At 34.6% G+C, this 15,712-nt stretch overlaps 1 protein-coding gene and 1 pseudogene across 2 annotated transcripts; one reads left to right on the top strand and one right to left on the bottom strand.

The window, feature by feature from the left end:
* Positions 1 to 191: 191 nt before the first annotated feature.
* LOC110700785 lies at positions 192 to 5,204 on the bottom strand (annotated as a pseudogene).
* Positions 5,205 to 7,280: 2,076 nt separating this feature from the next.
* On the top strand, positions 7,281 to 15,489 carry LOC110700483 (pentatricopeptide repeat-containing protein At1g74850, chloroplastic-like). Of its 2 annotated transcripts, none has more exons than XM_021878028.1 (4): positions 7,281 to 9,511; positions 12,840 to 13,154; positions 13,238 to 13,345; positions 14,643 to 15,489. In XM_021878028.1, the coding sequence occupies exons 1-4, from the start codon at positions 7,668 to 7,670 to the stop codon at positions 14,986 to 14,988; spliced, it is 2,613 nt and encodes an 870-aa protein (XP_021733720.1). In that variant the 5' UTR covers positions 7,281 to 7,667; the 3' UTR covers positions 14,989 to 15,489. The 2 variants fall into 2 exon arrangements, with proteins under 2 accessions (XP_021733720.1, XP_021733721.1); XM_021878029.1 differs by having other exon boundaries at positions 7,284 to 9,511; positions 14,646 to 15,489.
* The last annotated feature ends 223 nt before the right edge of the window (positions 15,490 to 15,712 follow it).

Here is a 15,712-nt window from a genome sequence, read left to right on the forward strand (position 1 = left end):
TTTTGCAATGCAACAGCAATTAAAGTAATTAATTCATCTACGCTCTCAACTTGGTGCGTTATCAACATTAAACAAGACCAAAGTTCATTTGAAAGCTCAATGACAAATTGAATAAGTATCATAATCAAAATTGCTTACAGTAAGTTTCTAACACTATTACGAGTAGAATTTTCACGAGTAAACCCTTTTGATTAAATGGTAAGATTTTCTTGGATGCCTGAAAATGTGCCCATAACCTTGCCACCTAAATCTGGGAATTTCTCAGACCCAGGAAGAGGGCTAACCCTGCCCCATCTATCAACTTTCAAAGGGTACTTAAGAAGGTGTCCTTTCATCTCTGTGACTTCATCAATTGAAAATTGAATCCAATTTTGTTCTCCTAATATTCTTACTCGTCTAACACACTCTAGGCTCTCTGGACGCATAAAACAACCCTCAATCGTTCCTAGATGCTCTGCCCAAAGTGACATTCGGTATCCATATATCTGCAAGTACAAATTCTCACATTAAACATGTTCTATTTGCTCAAACTAATTAAGAGTCTGTTCTCATTGACTGAACTGAACTGAACTTATTAAAGTTGAACTGAAAATAATCGTATGAGAACAGAATCTAAGTATTATTCATCAACAAGGTTACCAAATAATGCGTAAAAAAAACTTTTACCTGTCCATGTGGCCGGGAATTCCTTGAGGCCCAAGTATAGTGAGGTTGATAAGCACCCATTGCGATTTCAGTGTCTCGAGTACCTTCCATTGATCGTTGGTTGATGTTCGCATAACCCATTATCACATACTCATCATCCACTATCATGCCTTTTGAATGAACATATATCATAAATCGTCGATTCTTCTTCAAAAATGCCTATGTAAAAAAAAAAATTCACTAACAAGGATGAAAACTCAAAGAAAGAATTTAAGAGAGTGTATTATGTGTTGTTATGAAAAATCAACCTATGGAGTATTTACACTTCCGCTTGGTACACTATTATCATCTGAAATCTCTCTATTGCCGAGGCAGAAAAAAATCAAGAAGTCTTGAGGCTCGTAATTGTTCTCTAAACCTTTCTCAACCAATGCCTTATAAATTATTTGATACATCATTTGCATTGTCTTGTACTACAATTCATATAAACAAATTTAATAACCGTGTGAGATGAATGAAGAATAGAGTATAAGATGTCAACTATTACAACAACATATATGCATTATTCTCAAAAAATTATTAAACTTGTATTCAACCGTGTATAAGAGACAAAGATTAAAAATATTTTAGGTTCATCAAGATAGCATGCATGTCAAACATCTGTTGCTTGATCACTTAGGTTCATTGATGAAGATAACATGTCAATCAAAAACATCTTTAGGGAAAGTATTTTTGTAAAAATGGTAATTTAACTTTCTTAATGTTAAATAAAGAGTTATATATGTGGCATGAAAACGACTTAGGTTTCGTTATTGAAAACATTATGGAAGGGGCCACCTTGTATTTCAACTATAGCTTTATTACAGCATCCACAATAATCGTGCATATATAAGAATTGAATTTACTAGCAATTTCTAAATACTTAGAGCTAAAAGCTAGCCATTATGGAGCTACAAGTAGGGATGGCAACCCTTGACCCGACCCGAACCCGACCTAAAATTACCTAAAGAAACCCGAACCCGATCCGACCCGAACCTAAATTCGACCCAATTTGACCCAAACTTTATATTTCGTAATAATATTAAGTTTTACACTATTTTTAGTAGTCTCTAAGCATAACTCGAAAACTGACCCGAACCTGACCGGCTGACCCAAATTACTCCTAGCTACAAAGCTTGTAGCTTTGGTGAGCTACGTAACTTTACAAAGCTATGTAGTTTCACTCTACCCAAGACAATAAAAATGATTTGGATTTTTTTAGCATATGATCATGTGGGACGTAATAAGATTACAAAAGGAAGTAACTTGTCATTGTAGAGATAGTAACTTAAATGATTTAGCTTGGGGAAGCATGATGCGGCAACCCAAAACTACAAAGACATGTGTCTATCCATTATGGATTTAGCACAATAACAAGGTGCAATATTAGATACGTAATAGGATTTCGAAAATGAGAAAGCCTCGAGTTCCCAAAAAAATTTCGTGATGATTCAATTCTTAGTTAGAGAAGATCCCCCTATGAGTTTGTGAGTAGAAGATCAAATTCCAAAATCCTTAATGTGCCATAATTTAATTAAGAATGCATATCAATAAAATTTGTGAATCTTTACTTACTTGCCAATAAAGAATCCTTTGCATGGCAAGACTTTTTGGATCACCTTCTGGCCACATAGGAAGAACAATATATGCAACAAATCTTTCATCTGCTTTTATCTTTTCAGCAATTTTAAGTGCAATCTCAGTAGGTATCAAATTATTTGCACCTGCATTGAATTGCGAATAGTAATAAGAACACAAATACAAATGACAAGACACCTGATTAAGAATAATACGATTATATTAACATGTGGATGCATAATTAAACTCCCCATACTTAATACCATGTTGGCTCTAATTAACATTATATAAGAGAATGAACTCGATCAAAAGATCGATTAAACTAACAATTAAAGCGCAAGATTAGTTTATTTACTCTATTAACAAAAAATATTTATCGTAATTGATAATTTTTTTGTCTAATTCTTAAAGGTTACCTCCCTATCTCTGTATTTAATTATTTTCAACATTAATAATATGAAGCATTTTTTTAAAGATATTTTATTATTGGTAGTTAACATGTCAAATTTAGACGCGGAAATTTAATTTGAGATGAAAAGAATTTCAATAATAATATCTCATCATACCTAAGCCCTTGTGGGAATCCCAATTAAATGAGGAGCCCAAGAAATATTGATTCTCAATGTAAATGAAATGTTGGGCAGATCGAATTGCATGTACGTATGCTGTATGTATGCTCATGTCTATCAGTACATTTTTCCCACAATAAAGATTTTGCGCCATCATAAAACACAAAATAATGATTAGTGACAATATCCTAAACTTAAACCTCAAAAATTTTGTGTGTCACGTGTTACAAAATGAAGGGAGTATATATGAACAATAGGTCAAAGAGAAGAATCTAACCATTTGTGGTCCGTCTTTAGGATCCTTAGGAAACCCTTTTACAGAATTGGAGTCTATCGATCGAAAGACCTAGATAATCATCATAAATACAATTATAATTAAAGTTATATATCATACATTATTAAGAAACTTTAAGCAATTTGTAAGTGAAGTAATTAATGTACTTGAACATGCCAAGACTCCATATCATCATCATCATTGTTGTTGCAGGTGTGATTAGCATCTAATTGTCCAATAATATTAGGAACCTTATCTATGTGAATTAGATGATCATCATAAGCTCTTTTAAGCTTTTTAATCCCTCGAGGTGAAGACTTTAACCAACGCTCTTGAAAGTTGGTTAAAATGTCATATACTGTTGGACCGTCGATTTGACAGTGCAAATCATGCCACGACTCTCTAGGACATCCATTCATTGAACCCTACAAGGATTGTAAAATTATTATCAACTCGTCAAATTAAACAAGCCAAGTGAATCAGCCAACAACTAAGTATAAGTGGTATAGATCGAATAATTACAGCAATATTGGGGTTATGATAGTCATCGTCGTGTACAGTTTGTAACGTTCTAAACAAAGAGTGCTCCGGGGTATCATAACGCCCCTTACATAGGTCAAGTCCTCCCACAAAAGCAATGAGTTTTCGCTTATGTTCACCTGCATCAGCATCGACGATAACTGTTTTTTGGTGATGAGTGTAAATTGCTCCAGCTTCCTAACCATCATAAACAATTAAACATATATACATAAAACATTCTAGTTAAAATTGACTTGATTAAACATCTTTGTACAAAATAAATGGAATTCAATGTTAGTAAGTTTAAAAAGTACCTGTTTTCCGATCAAACTATGCCCTTTCCCACCAGATCGTGGGCATAGTACTACGTGAACTGATGATCCCTTGAAAAATTTGTAAGTCACTTCATCTTCAGTTGCTAACATGCCTTCCTACAAACATCGATATTATAATAAAGAATCATACCATGAATAACATAATCATGAAAATCGATAATTTTGTTACATACTACTACGTATTAGTATATTTATAGAACAAAGTCGTATAAGTATAATCAGAAGTATAATAAATTAAGGTAAATATATCATGAACAAAGTGTTAAAGTAAAATGATTGGATAATACGGAGTATATGAATTGAAAGAATCAACTTACAGTAGTACGATGAAAAAATTTCCTAGAAGTAGGATCATCCCAAACAAGGACCAAAACTCGTACACCCTCTTGTGCTTTTCCTTTCAAAAGATCTCCCAATGTAACACTAGATAAGTTAGGATCATCGCAAACAAGTCTAACATTGTGAACAACTGACCACCCCGTTAGATAGACCAAATGTCGAGCATTCGAAATAGCATTGAATACATCATGCCAAAATTTCCCATGAACAAAATCTTTGTCATAATCAAGCTTTATATCAGGAAGCATACCATCTTCATAATGAGCATCTTGGTAAAGAGTAACCTTATTTCCTTTTCTTAGAGGAAAATATGTGTTAGGAACACCGTTATATTCGGGTCCGTTACCAACACCTAAGTGGTACAAGTTCATTTTTTGTACAGGGGTGTACTGAATTGAAACACTTAACTTAGCTCCACTTTCCCAAGGTTTACCTTTTCCTTTCATTATAGGGAAAGTCCCTTCTATTTTCTCCCCCTAAAAGCAATTGCTTAGTAGGAATACCGACGACTCCTATGATCTCGGACCCTACTACATCGTCGTCTTTAACTACAAAATGTAATTCAGGGGCGGTATGTGCCACAGGGACAAAAAAATGTTGCATCCACATTGGGTTTTCGTTATCTGGTATAACAAAAGTTCGCGCTATTATTGCACCAGCTATGGATACCGTGACATATGGATCACTTGTTCCATGGGATTTTAGCATTGATAATCGTCCCCCAAATAAACCGGACATGGTTTTATGAATTTGATCCATGTTAGGAAGTTTTTTAGCCTCCTTCACCCAAATGTCTAGATGCCCATGTAGCAATAGATTTTCTAGTGATTCCTGAGTCGTTTGAAAAGGCACAAATTCCGTGCCTTGGCCATGTTGAGATCCTTCCATTGACAATGAATCATCCATGCTTCTTCACAAAGCTAAGGATCAATGCAAATTAAAATTGTACAATTCAAAGCTAGCTATAAGTGGGGAAAAAAAATCATAGGATCTTATAACTTATAGCAAGAAATCAACAAATTTTCAATTGGTTAATTTCGGATCAATTTTTCCAAATTAAGTGAAAGAAACAAGAGGATTTGTCACATAATAACTGCAAATTTACACTCTTTTGGGTGTACATAATGTTACAAGCTTAGCTTGATGAACATCTAATTGTAATGTTACAAGCTTAGCTTGATGAATATCTAATTGTAATCATTAATAAAATTTCTATGATTTAAAGAAAATTTAGAACAATGCAATCCACCAGTTGGTTTATAATAACTTTATTATTAACTTACCTCTCCAAATTCTCTTTTTGCAATATAATTACCAAGCTTTTCGTTATTTAATCTTCATGCAAAAAGTTGGTTTCTCATTAGAAAAAGTAAGAAAGCTTATAGAAATTGATTGTTTTTTTTTTTTTTTTTTTTTTTTTTTGTTTTTTTTTTAAAGAAAAGAAATATAGGGTTGTGCATTACTTGTTGAGAACCAATATGTGTGGAAATGTGAGATACATCACTGCCGGAACGTTAGGGTAGCCATTAGAATTATTACATTTTTGAAAAAATAAAATTAAAAAAAATGCTAGGGATTTTAAATTTTCATTTTCTTTAGTCATTTTATAATTTAGGAAATAATTCAACAAGCTAAGAAGAAAAAATAAATTTTAAAAATTAAAATAACACTAAGAAAATTTACAATACGACCATCTTTATAGCCCGCCATAATCAAAGTTCAGTGTTCTATATCACCAAATCAATATCTACACAACTTATACTACGTATTAGAAAAGGGGAATACGAAAGAAATTTAGAATGTCACATAAGTATATCATCTTTGTTTTTCATTGTTCTAACTTTTTCTTTTGACACATAGGCAATTTCTTAATTCTTTATCCTTTGATTTTATACTCTTTCAACTTGAATAGTTATCATCTTCTACCAATGCAAATTAATTATACTACCATATCCCTTAAACTCATTGGATTTCCATTCAATAACTTAAATTAAAGCATGAAAAAAAACATAGATGCTCAAACTTTAATTATGTACTAGTCTTAGAACAAATAAAGTTTAAGCCATTTCGATGTAACAGCCTTAAGGAGTTTAAGGGCCTAATCTGATTTACAGAAATGAATTGAACTGAATAGAGTTGAAATGAATTATTTATGAGAGAAGAAAATTAGGAGCTAAACTGAAATTAAGCTGAAAAAAAAATAGACCCTAAGGGCCTGTTCTGATTGACTGAACTGAACTGAACTTATTGGAGTTAAATTGAATTTATTGAAGCTGAACTGAACTGAATATATATTTTATGAGAGAATGAAATTAAAGATAATACAATCTCCAATGGTGAGACTCAAGTGAGTATTTTTAAGAGAGAGAGAGAGTATTTTTTGCAATGTATACCAATAAGTTGGTATCTAAACTTAGCAAATCCAAAAGAAAGTTGTTAGGTTTAGATACTCAACTTTGAGTTTCTTTTGACAAAAGATGTGGGTCTGTTGTCAATATTTTAATATACTCCATATTTTGTTATATATTTAAGTTTTACCTTTTCTTTTTAAAAATAAATACAAATTAGAAAACAACTCCTTCCCAAAAGAAAAAAGAAATGGATTTGGTGGACCATAAATTGAAAGTGATATTTGTATACTTTAGAAAGTCTCACCATTAGAAAATTAGAATTTACATGAGTTGTTAAATTGAGAAGTGTGTATAATATCACCATTGGAGGTAAAAAAACAACTCATTTTGTATTTTTATACCCAAACTTGAGTCTCACCATTGGGGATGGTCTAAGAACTGAACTAAACTTATTAAAGCTAAATTGAACGGAACTGAAAATAAGCCGAAGAGAATCGGCCTTAAATTAGGCCCTATTCTCTCCACCTCAAAATATTACCCGGTAATATCCTGTTAAATCAATTTCATTTCTATAAAAATCGAGAAACGTAATACATAAGTACATACTCCGTAACTCTTAATTATACTGAGTTGCACATTTTGTCATAGATTTATTTTTTAATGATTGTCAAAAAAAAAAAGACCAAATTAGTAAAATTAAATAATTTTATAGAATAAATATATTAAAAAAAAATCAGTAAAAATAAATTTAATCGGTAACAATGAAAAATTAAGTGCTTAATTCAATATAGAGTAACAGATTAATGGGCGGGCATAACAGTTAGCCACCCCTTCCAACGGTCATCGTTATCCAAAACTACCTCTGCAAATTCTACCTTTCATCTTCATCTTCTTCTTCTTCTTCCGCCCTTTTCTCTGCAACTTCAATTTTCAATCCATCCACCAAAAACCCTTCATAAACCCTAATTTTCCGACCCCAATTTCCCCAATTTCTGATGCTAATTCATTCAAATCCAACATGCTAAAAACTCTAACCTTCACTCTTTCTCTCTCCTCTCAACCTTTTCTCTCTTCTAAACCAAACCCATTTCCCAATTTCCCTCAAAACCCAGTATTACTATTTCCCCAAAAATCCCCCTTTTTCTCAAAACCGTACTCTCTCTCCTCCGATTTCAAGCTCAAAGCTAAAACCAAAGACCTAATTCTGGGCAACCCATCATTCACACTTGAAAAGGGTAAGTATAGTTATGATATCGAGACTTTAATTAATAAGTTGAGTAGTCTTCCTCCTAGAGGGTCTATTGCTAGATGTCTTGATGCCTTTAAAAGTAAGCTTTCTCTTAATGATTTTGCTTTGGTTTTTAAGGAATTTGCTCAAAGGGGTGATTGGCAAAGATCCGTAAGATTGTTTAAATATATGCAGCGCCAAATTTGGTGCAAACCTAATGAACATATATATACTATAATCATTGGGGTGTTGGGTAGAGAAGGGTTGCTTGAGAAATGTCATGAGGTGTTTGATGATATGCCTGTTCATAGTGTACCTCGTAGCGTGTTTTCGTATACTGCTTTGATTAATGCTTATGGTAGGAATGGTCAGTATGAGACCGCCCTTAAGTTGTTGCATAGGATGAAGAAAGAGAGGGTGGCTCCTAATATATTGACTTATAATACTGTGATTAATTCTTGTGCTAGGGGTGGGTTGGATTGGGAGGAGTTGTTGGGGTTGTTTGCTGAGATGAGGCATGAAGGGGTTCAGCCTGATATCGTGACTTATAACACGTTGCTTAGCGCTTGTGCTAGTAGAGGGTTGGGTGATGAGGCTGAGATGGTGTTTAGGACTATGAATGAGAGTGGAGTTTTGCCTGATATAACGACATATAGCTATGTTGTTGAGACATTTAGCAAGTTAGGTGAGCTTGGAAAGGTTTCTGAACTTTTGAAAGAGATGGAACTGAGTGGTAAAATGCCTGATATTTCCTCGTATAATGTGTTATTGGAAGCTTATGCACATAAGGGATCCATTAAAGAGGCCATGGGGGTGTTTAGGCAGATGCAAGAAGCGGGTTGCATGCCAAATGCGAGTACCTATAGTATTTTGTTGAACTTGTATGGTGGTCAAGGGAGGTATGATGATGTTCGTGACCTTTTCCTTGAGATGAAAGTGAGCAACACTGAGCCAGATGCTGCAACTTATAATATTCTTATACAGGTTTTTGGCGAGGGTGGTTATTTTAAGGAAGTGGTGACTTTATTCCATGATATGGTGGAGGAGAATGTCGAGCCAAATATGGAGACCTATGAAGGGTTGGTGTTTGCTTGTGGGAAAGGAGGGTTGTATCAGGACGCAAAAGAGGTTTTATTACATATGAGTGAAAAAGGCTTGGTGCCAACTGCTAAGGCCTACACTGGTGTTATTGAGGCTTATGGGCAAGCTGGGCTGTATGAGGAAGCTCTTGTTGCGTTTAACACTATGAATGAGGTGGGAAGTAAGCCCACTTTGGAAACCTTTAACTCTTTGATTCACACATATGCAAGGGGTGGACTTTATAGGGAGGTAGGAGCAATCGTGACTAGGATGATTGAGTCTGGCATAGGAAGGAACAGTGATTCTTTTAATGGTGTTATTGAAGGTTTTAGACAGGGAGGTCAGTTTGAGGAGGCCATAAAGGCCTATGTTGAAATGGACAGTGCAAAATGTGACCCAAATGAGCAAACACTTGAGGCAGTCTTAAGTGTTTACTACTTTGCTGGGCTTGTTGAAGAGGCAGAAGAGCAGTTTCAAGAGATCAAAGCATTCGGAATCCTACCAAGCGTGATGTGCTACTGCATGATGCTTGCGGTCTATGCGAAAACTGACAGGTCAGATTTTTTTGCTATCATCTTCTTTGTGACTTGGTTTTAAAGTATGTATCTCATAGAAATTTTTGACACCCTATTAATTCAGTTAGCAAAGTGATCACACCTTCTAGACAATATACTTGTACACGTTTCACTGATATGGGCCTGCAGAATGACGTATACTTACACCGATTTAATTATCACCATATTAGACACGGCTATGTGCCTATGTCCTTAAACACTTAGTTTTGCTAGATTTAGCTACAGGTGAAGAAAATATAGTCTCTAAAACATACATGGTTTTGCCAATACTATACTTTAAAGGTAATTCTTGTAACCATCACTAAGCCTTTAGGCAGTTGAAACAGAAATTGAGTTCTTCCTCAAGTATGTGATTACATTAATAGATATGGTCATATGGGATGATACTTGAACTCCAAAGAGCCCCTACAGGCATAACAGTGAACATTTTAATTAATTTTGTGTTTCAAATTATGTTGCATTGCAAGATCAACACCAGAATAGCCTGCTCTAGATTCTGAGATTCATGTGCTTTGTATACGCAACATGTACCTCTTTTAAAATTTGGTTCTATTTGGGCATTACATATATCACTTCACTGCTCTCCGTATTATTTGTCAATTTAATTGCGTGCAAACAATTTGGGGAAGAAGCTTTTGCCCTTCCTCTTTTTTAATTGATACTTCAAATGCCAAATCTAGGATACTTCTAAATTAGTGTCAGTCTCATTGTGAATAGGAGAATCTTCCGGGTATAAATATTCTCCTTTTCTTTTCAGTTTTTCATGTCTAAGAGCAATTGTGAAAGAATTTTGCTGCTTGAACCATACAATGTTATGCCTCCAGAAGTGTTGGGCTGCCAGGATATCATGAACTGGTTTGAGGAATCTAATATTTGATATACTTTTATGTAGGAGAATTAGGTATACTGTTCGATTTGCTTCCCTTTCTTCCCTATCTTCTTCTCTTCTTCTTCTGAACTTCATCATCAGAACAGTGAAATTTTACAGTTCAGAGTACTTCCTTTGCAAAAGGCATGGGTTATAATATTGTGTTTGGAACCCAAAATCTTTTAGGATTTTTATTTGAGTTTCCTGATTACCTACTTTTTGATGCTACAGCTGGTAGTTAAGGCAAATATTGTCAATATATGAGTTTTTTGACATCTAATACAGAGAACAGTGAAGTGATATCCTCATGAAGCTTTTTTTTTTTTTTTTTCTTTTCAATATGTATGTATACAGAATGTCTCTGGTGTCTTTGTTGACAATTATTTCAAGAGCAACTATGACCAAAATGACTCAAAACACTCCTCACACCCCAATTGAGTGTAACCATCTTCTGGGGACCTAATACTTGAGAGACTTGGGATCCTACAAAGAAATCAGTAGTACAAAAAGATTTATTTCAGAAGATTCTGAACAGCAATGTGAGAGATAAAGGACCTGAAAGATGGTGAAAAAAAATGGGGATATTGTAGCTCTATTTTATTTATATTTTGGGTGAAACCTTGATTGTAGGAAAATGGCATTAGATTATGTGTTAAAGTCATTTAGCTTAGATATCAAACAAAGTACTTCCTTTGTTCTTTTATTAATCGATGCGTGAAGTGGATGCACAATCATCAGATACCATTTGATGAGGAGAGATTGAGAAATATAATAGGAGTGTGATCAGGAGAAATAGAAAGAATCATTGGCCAAATAAATAATGCTACAATTATTTTGCTTCTTTTTCATGAGAAATATGTTGTGATTTAAAAGGAGCCGGGGAAGTACTTTCTATGATCTCAGTTTGCTATCTATAAGACACCACAAGTTCAGCCATTTATGAAAGAAGTGGTAGAGAAAAAGTCCACGTCCCCTAGGCTATCATATGAAGTATATTTCTTTTCTTCTCTTTTTTTTTTTTTTTTTTTTTTTTTTTTTTTTTTTTTTTTTGGGTGCCATTTGGAACAGAAAGGGTATCAATTTATCCACAAATCTAAGAAAGAAAGTGTCGTATCAATTCATCCAAATCTAAGAAAGAAAGTGGTGTTGCATGAATTTAGCACTTCCTCCAAAAATCATTTACCTTGATCCACTCTTTACCAGAAAAACAATCAAAGATCTGAATTGTTGTGAACCTACAAAAATAAACTTCCAATTTCCCATTCTATTGGCAGAAAAGGCTTACTCAATGTACCTGCCTAAACCTCTCAACACCATGTTTCAGCTTGGTAGCATTTTTCTTTCTACTTCAGCCAAACCATCGTTTATCAAATATCGATAAGACACCACAAGTTCAGCCATTTATGAAAGGAGTGGTAGAGAAAAAGTCCACGTCCCCTAGGCTATCATATGAAGTATATTTCTTTTCTTTTTTTTTTTTTTTTTTTTTTTTTTGGGTGCCATTTGGAACAGAAAGGGTATCAATTTATCCGCAAATCTAAGAAAGAAAGTGTCGTATCAATTCATCCAAATCTAAGAAAGAAAGTGGTGTTGCATGAATTTAGCACTTGCTCCAAAAATCATTTACCTTGATCCACTCTTTACCAGAAAAACAATCAAAGATCTGAATTGTTGTGAACCTACAAAAATAAACTTCCAATTTTCCATTCTATTGGCAGAAAAGGCTTACTCAATGTACCTGCCTAAACCTCTCAACACCATGTTTCAGCTTGGTAGCATTTTTCTTTCTACTTCAGCCAAACCATCGTTTATCAAATATCGAAAAATTGTGATACAATCGACCTCAGCGAAGTTATGCGTGAAAAGTCACACGTCACAGTCAAAAGTAAGAGGTATTACTGTCTGTAACATGGGAAAATGACTTGAAAAGGCTGATTTAATATTGAAAATTAATGATCAATGATTGATACTGACTGAACTAATCACGATTAACAGTGTGCTTCAGTGAAAGTAAAAGTCTATTGTTTTACATTGGGGAATATGTGTTAGACAGAAGTCTTCTTTGGTTCCGTAGTTTTAATATACAATTTTCAAGTTAGTTATTGTTGAAATTGTCACATTATAGGAATGTTGATTAGATTCTATCTAATAAAATGTAATTATATGCTTGGTAAAATAATTTTGTAAAAATAAAAGTGTATTGCTGACAGTTTCTTACTGAGTTATGATAAATTTTTGGTGGTTCTTTGATTTATACTATTCTGGATTAAACTTGCTGCTTTCAATCTGTCTCTATCAGAAGCTCTGATTTTTTCTCAAAATATTATGCTCTACCTATAACCTTAGACTGTAGCACAAGTGCCAAACATAAATCTCCAATGCCACATATTTTAATCCTTCTAAGAAACATTGTCTCAATCGAGCTTTTTAACCATTCAGGTTAAACAATGCATACGAATTGCTGAATGAAATGCTGAATCACAAGACTTCCAATATTCATCAAGTGATTGCTCAGATGATCAAGGGAGATTTTGATGATGACTCCAACTGGCAGATGGTAGAATACGTATTTGACAAACTTAATTCTGAAGGCTGTGGCTTTGGAATGAAATTCTACAACACTCTTTTAGAAGCGCTTTGGTGGCTTGGCCAGGAGGCACGTGCAGCAAGGGTACTCAAAGAAGCAACGAAAAGGGGACTTTTTCCTGAATTGTTTCGTGTCAACAAGTTGGTCTGGTCTCTTGATGTACATAGGTACACATCACATTAAACCGTGTTGAACCCTTTATATATTTTTTTCTTTCCCCCCTTTTATTCTTCAAGTGATCAATGTGCAGGATGTGGCCTGGAGGCATATGTGCAGCAATATCAGTTTGGCTCAATGATATGGTAAAGATGTTCAAGGATGGGACAAGTCTTCCGCAACTAGCAACTCTTGTTGTAGTGTAAGCTCCCTTGACTTTCCTCTTTCATAGCCTAAAGCAAACCTGAGCCCTTTGTTTTTACTTTCTTGCTCACCAAATTCCATCAAGCATACATATAAATGCATTATTCTGTCGAGCAAAGAGTAGCACCAAGAAGTTTAATTTTGGTTCAAAACTTATCAGTGACTTGCTGATGGAAATTTGGACAGTATCAACTTACTAGTAAATTAAGCATACAACTTCCCAAAATTTACAGATTTAATGCTGAATTACCAGAGCGATAAATAAAAGGGAGACTTTCCATGTTAATTTACTATGAATTATGGCAATATTTTGATATGTAAAGATGCAGTTCATCGTTGGAAGAAATAGGCTCGTATAAATTACTTTGCTAGCTTTCCCTTTTTGAACGACTGTTTTCTCATGATATAATGGAACTCCTTAAGGGTGTAAAATTGATTTCTGAATTACATTTTTCAACCACCAACAATTTTTTAGTTACTAATTTCAGGAATATAGAAAGGTCATATACACATTACAAAAATAAAATGGTTGAAGAGGGGGAAATAGTATGTATATTGCCTATAAATCTGATCACGTGCCAATGTCATTGTGTCAATCTTTAGTGTGCAGCATTTGACTGGAGGAAAGCTGTTCGTTTGCACAACTAATTCTCATTTATAAGAAAGATGTAAAGTGCTGCTGTTAATGATACTTAGACCCCTAAGATTCAAAAAAGATAGATGCCACATTGACCAAAATTGCAATGCCATTCTTTTGTGTTTTTTGGATTTTTCACTGATACCCTAGAAGTTCCAGCCAGAACTTAGTATGTATAGAGGATAGACCCAGCTGAGTTCTATGTTGCCGTTTAATTGATGAAAGACAGAGGGATGTAGAATGGCATATGGCCTTATGCTGTCATGCTGGTCTGCCTTATCATGCAAGTGTGTCTCAGAAGGAATTCCTCAACTTTTGCTCCTTTTTGAATATATATACACATGTACTATGGTGGATCTTTAAGTGTTTGTTAGTGTGGACCAATTTTTTTCCGCTTTTAATAAGAAATTCATTTTGTTAATAGATTACGTTGGTCCCTTAAAATCTAGGCTTTTGCTCCCGAGGAAGAGGCTAAAACAAGGAATGCTAATTTCATTCCTGTGTATTCATTAGTGTTTACTCTTGTGGCTTCAATATATGCCTCATTGTTTATTCTTGCCTTTATCTTAATTTAGATTTGACATATAAGAAGTTGCATGTGATTGGAATGATACAGTTCTCTTTTGCCTCATGACAACTTTTTCCTTTGTTTCATTAGCAGAAGGGGAGACATGGAGAAAAGCTCTGTAGCAGAGAATTTTCCGGTTGCAAAGGTGGCTAATTCTTTTCTAAAGGATGTTTTGCCATCATCCCAATTTAGTTTCCCTGGTTGGAACAAAGGCCGTATTGTGAGCCAGTCAACCCAGCTTAAGCAGCTATTGTCTGAAATTAAGCAAAACTCTGGTGATTCTGAGACAGGCGAAGTGATTAGACTCAGCAATGCCCCTTTGCCTCTTCCTTTATCAAGGACGTCTATTGGCTCTGGTAGGAAAGAGAAACATAGCAATGATAAAAGAGATACTATCTCGAGAAGACAGAAGGAACTTATGCCTAGTACGGTTTAAGGAAGAGACTCCATTTCAATTGTCCACTTTTCAAGGTTTTGAGTTCTGCTGAATGTCAGTCAAATCAGGCTTCCACGATTATGTTGAGGGTCAATTCAAAATTTGTTTGGCTGAAAACAGCCAAAGCTATTTGTTCCAATGCACCCAACCTGGTTTTCCAACGTTGTTCAAGACAATGGGATCTTTTTCCTAGCAACATGGCTATGTTGCTACGAGTTTGCAACCCATGAAGCAAGTAGAATTCAGAAACGGAAATTGATTGCTTTCTCTTACCACTTGTAGTCTTTGTACATGATTCCTGTAAAAGAAATTTTGGGCAAAAGTGTTAGTGTAGTCAGGAAACAGAGCTGGTAACAGTTAGTTATACTCAGTTTGTAGTCAAAGAACTGGTGTACCCTTGTGAAGATCCACTATTATAAGAAGAAAACGAAAAAATCAGATTCCCCTGTATCGGCTGTACGTTCAAGGAACTTAGATTTTTTTTTTTTTTTTTTTTTTTTTGAGCAAAGCTAAGTTCTTTTTTTACACAATGCTCTTTATCACAGCATGTTTCTAAACCTGAGATGGAAGGTTTGTAATTTTGTATTGCAGATACTGGAATATTAGCTAGATGTGATCACGCGCCTAGCTTGCTTGGAAGCTACTCTCTCACGTCTCAGGTTGAAGTTCACTCAAGCAGAGCTTAACCGAGACTTGAGCTGGTTCAGACACCTTGCTTCATTTA

Source organism: Chenopodium quinoa, unplaced genomic scaffold (assembly GCF_001683475.1).
Source record: "Chenopodium quinoa cultivar QQ74 unplaced genomic scaffold, ASM168347v1, whole genome shotgun sequence".
Taxonomy (NCBI): Eukaryota; Viridiplantae; Streptophyta; class Magnoliopsida; order Caryophyllales; family Amaranthaceae; genus Chenopodium; species Chenopodium quinoa.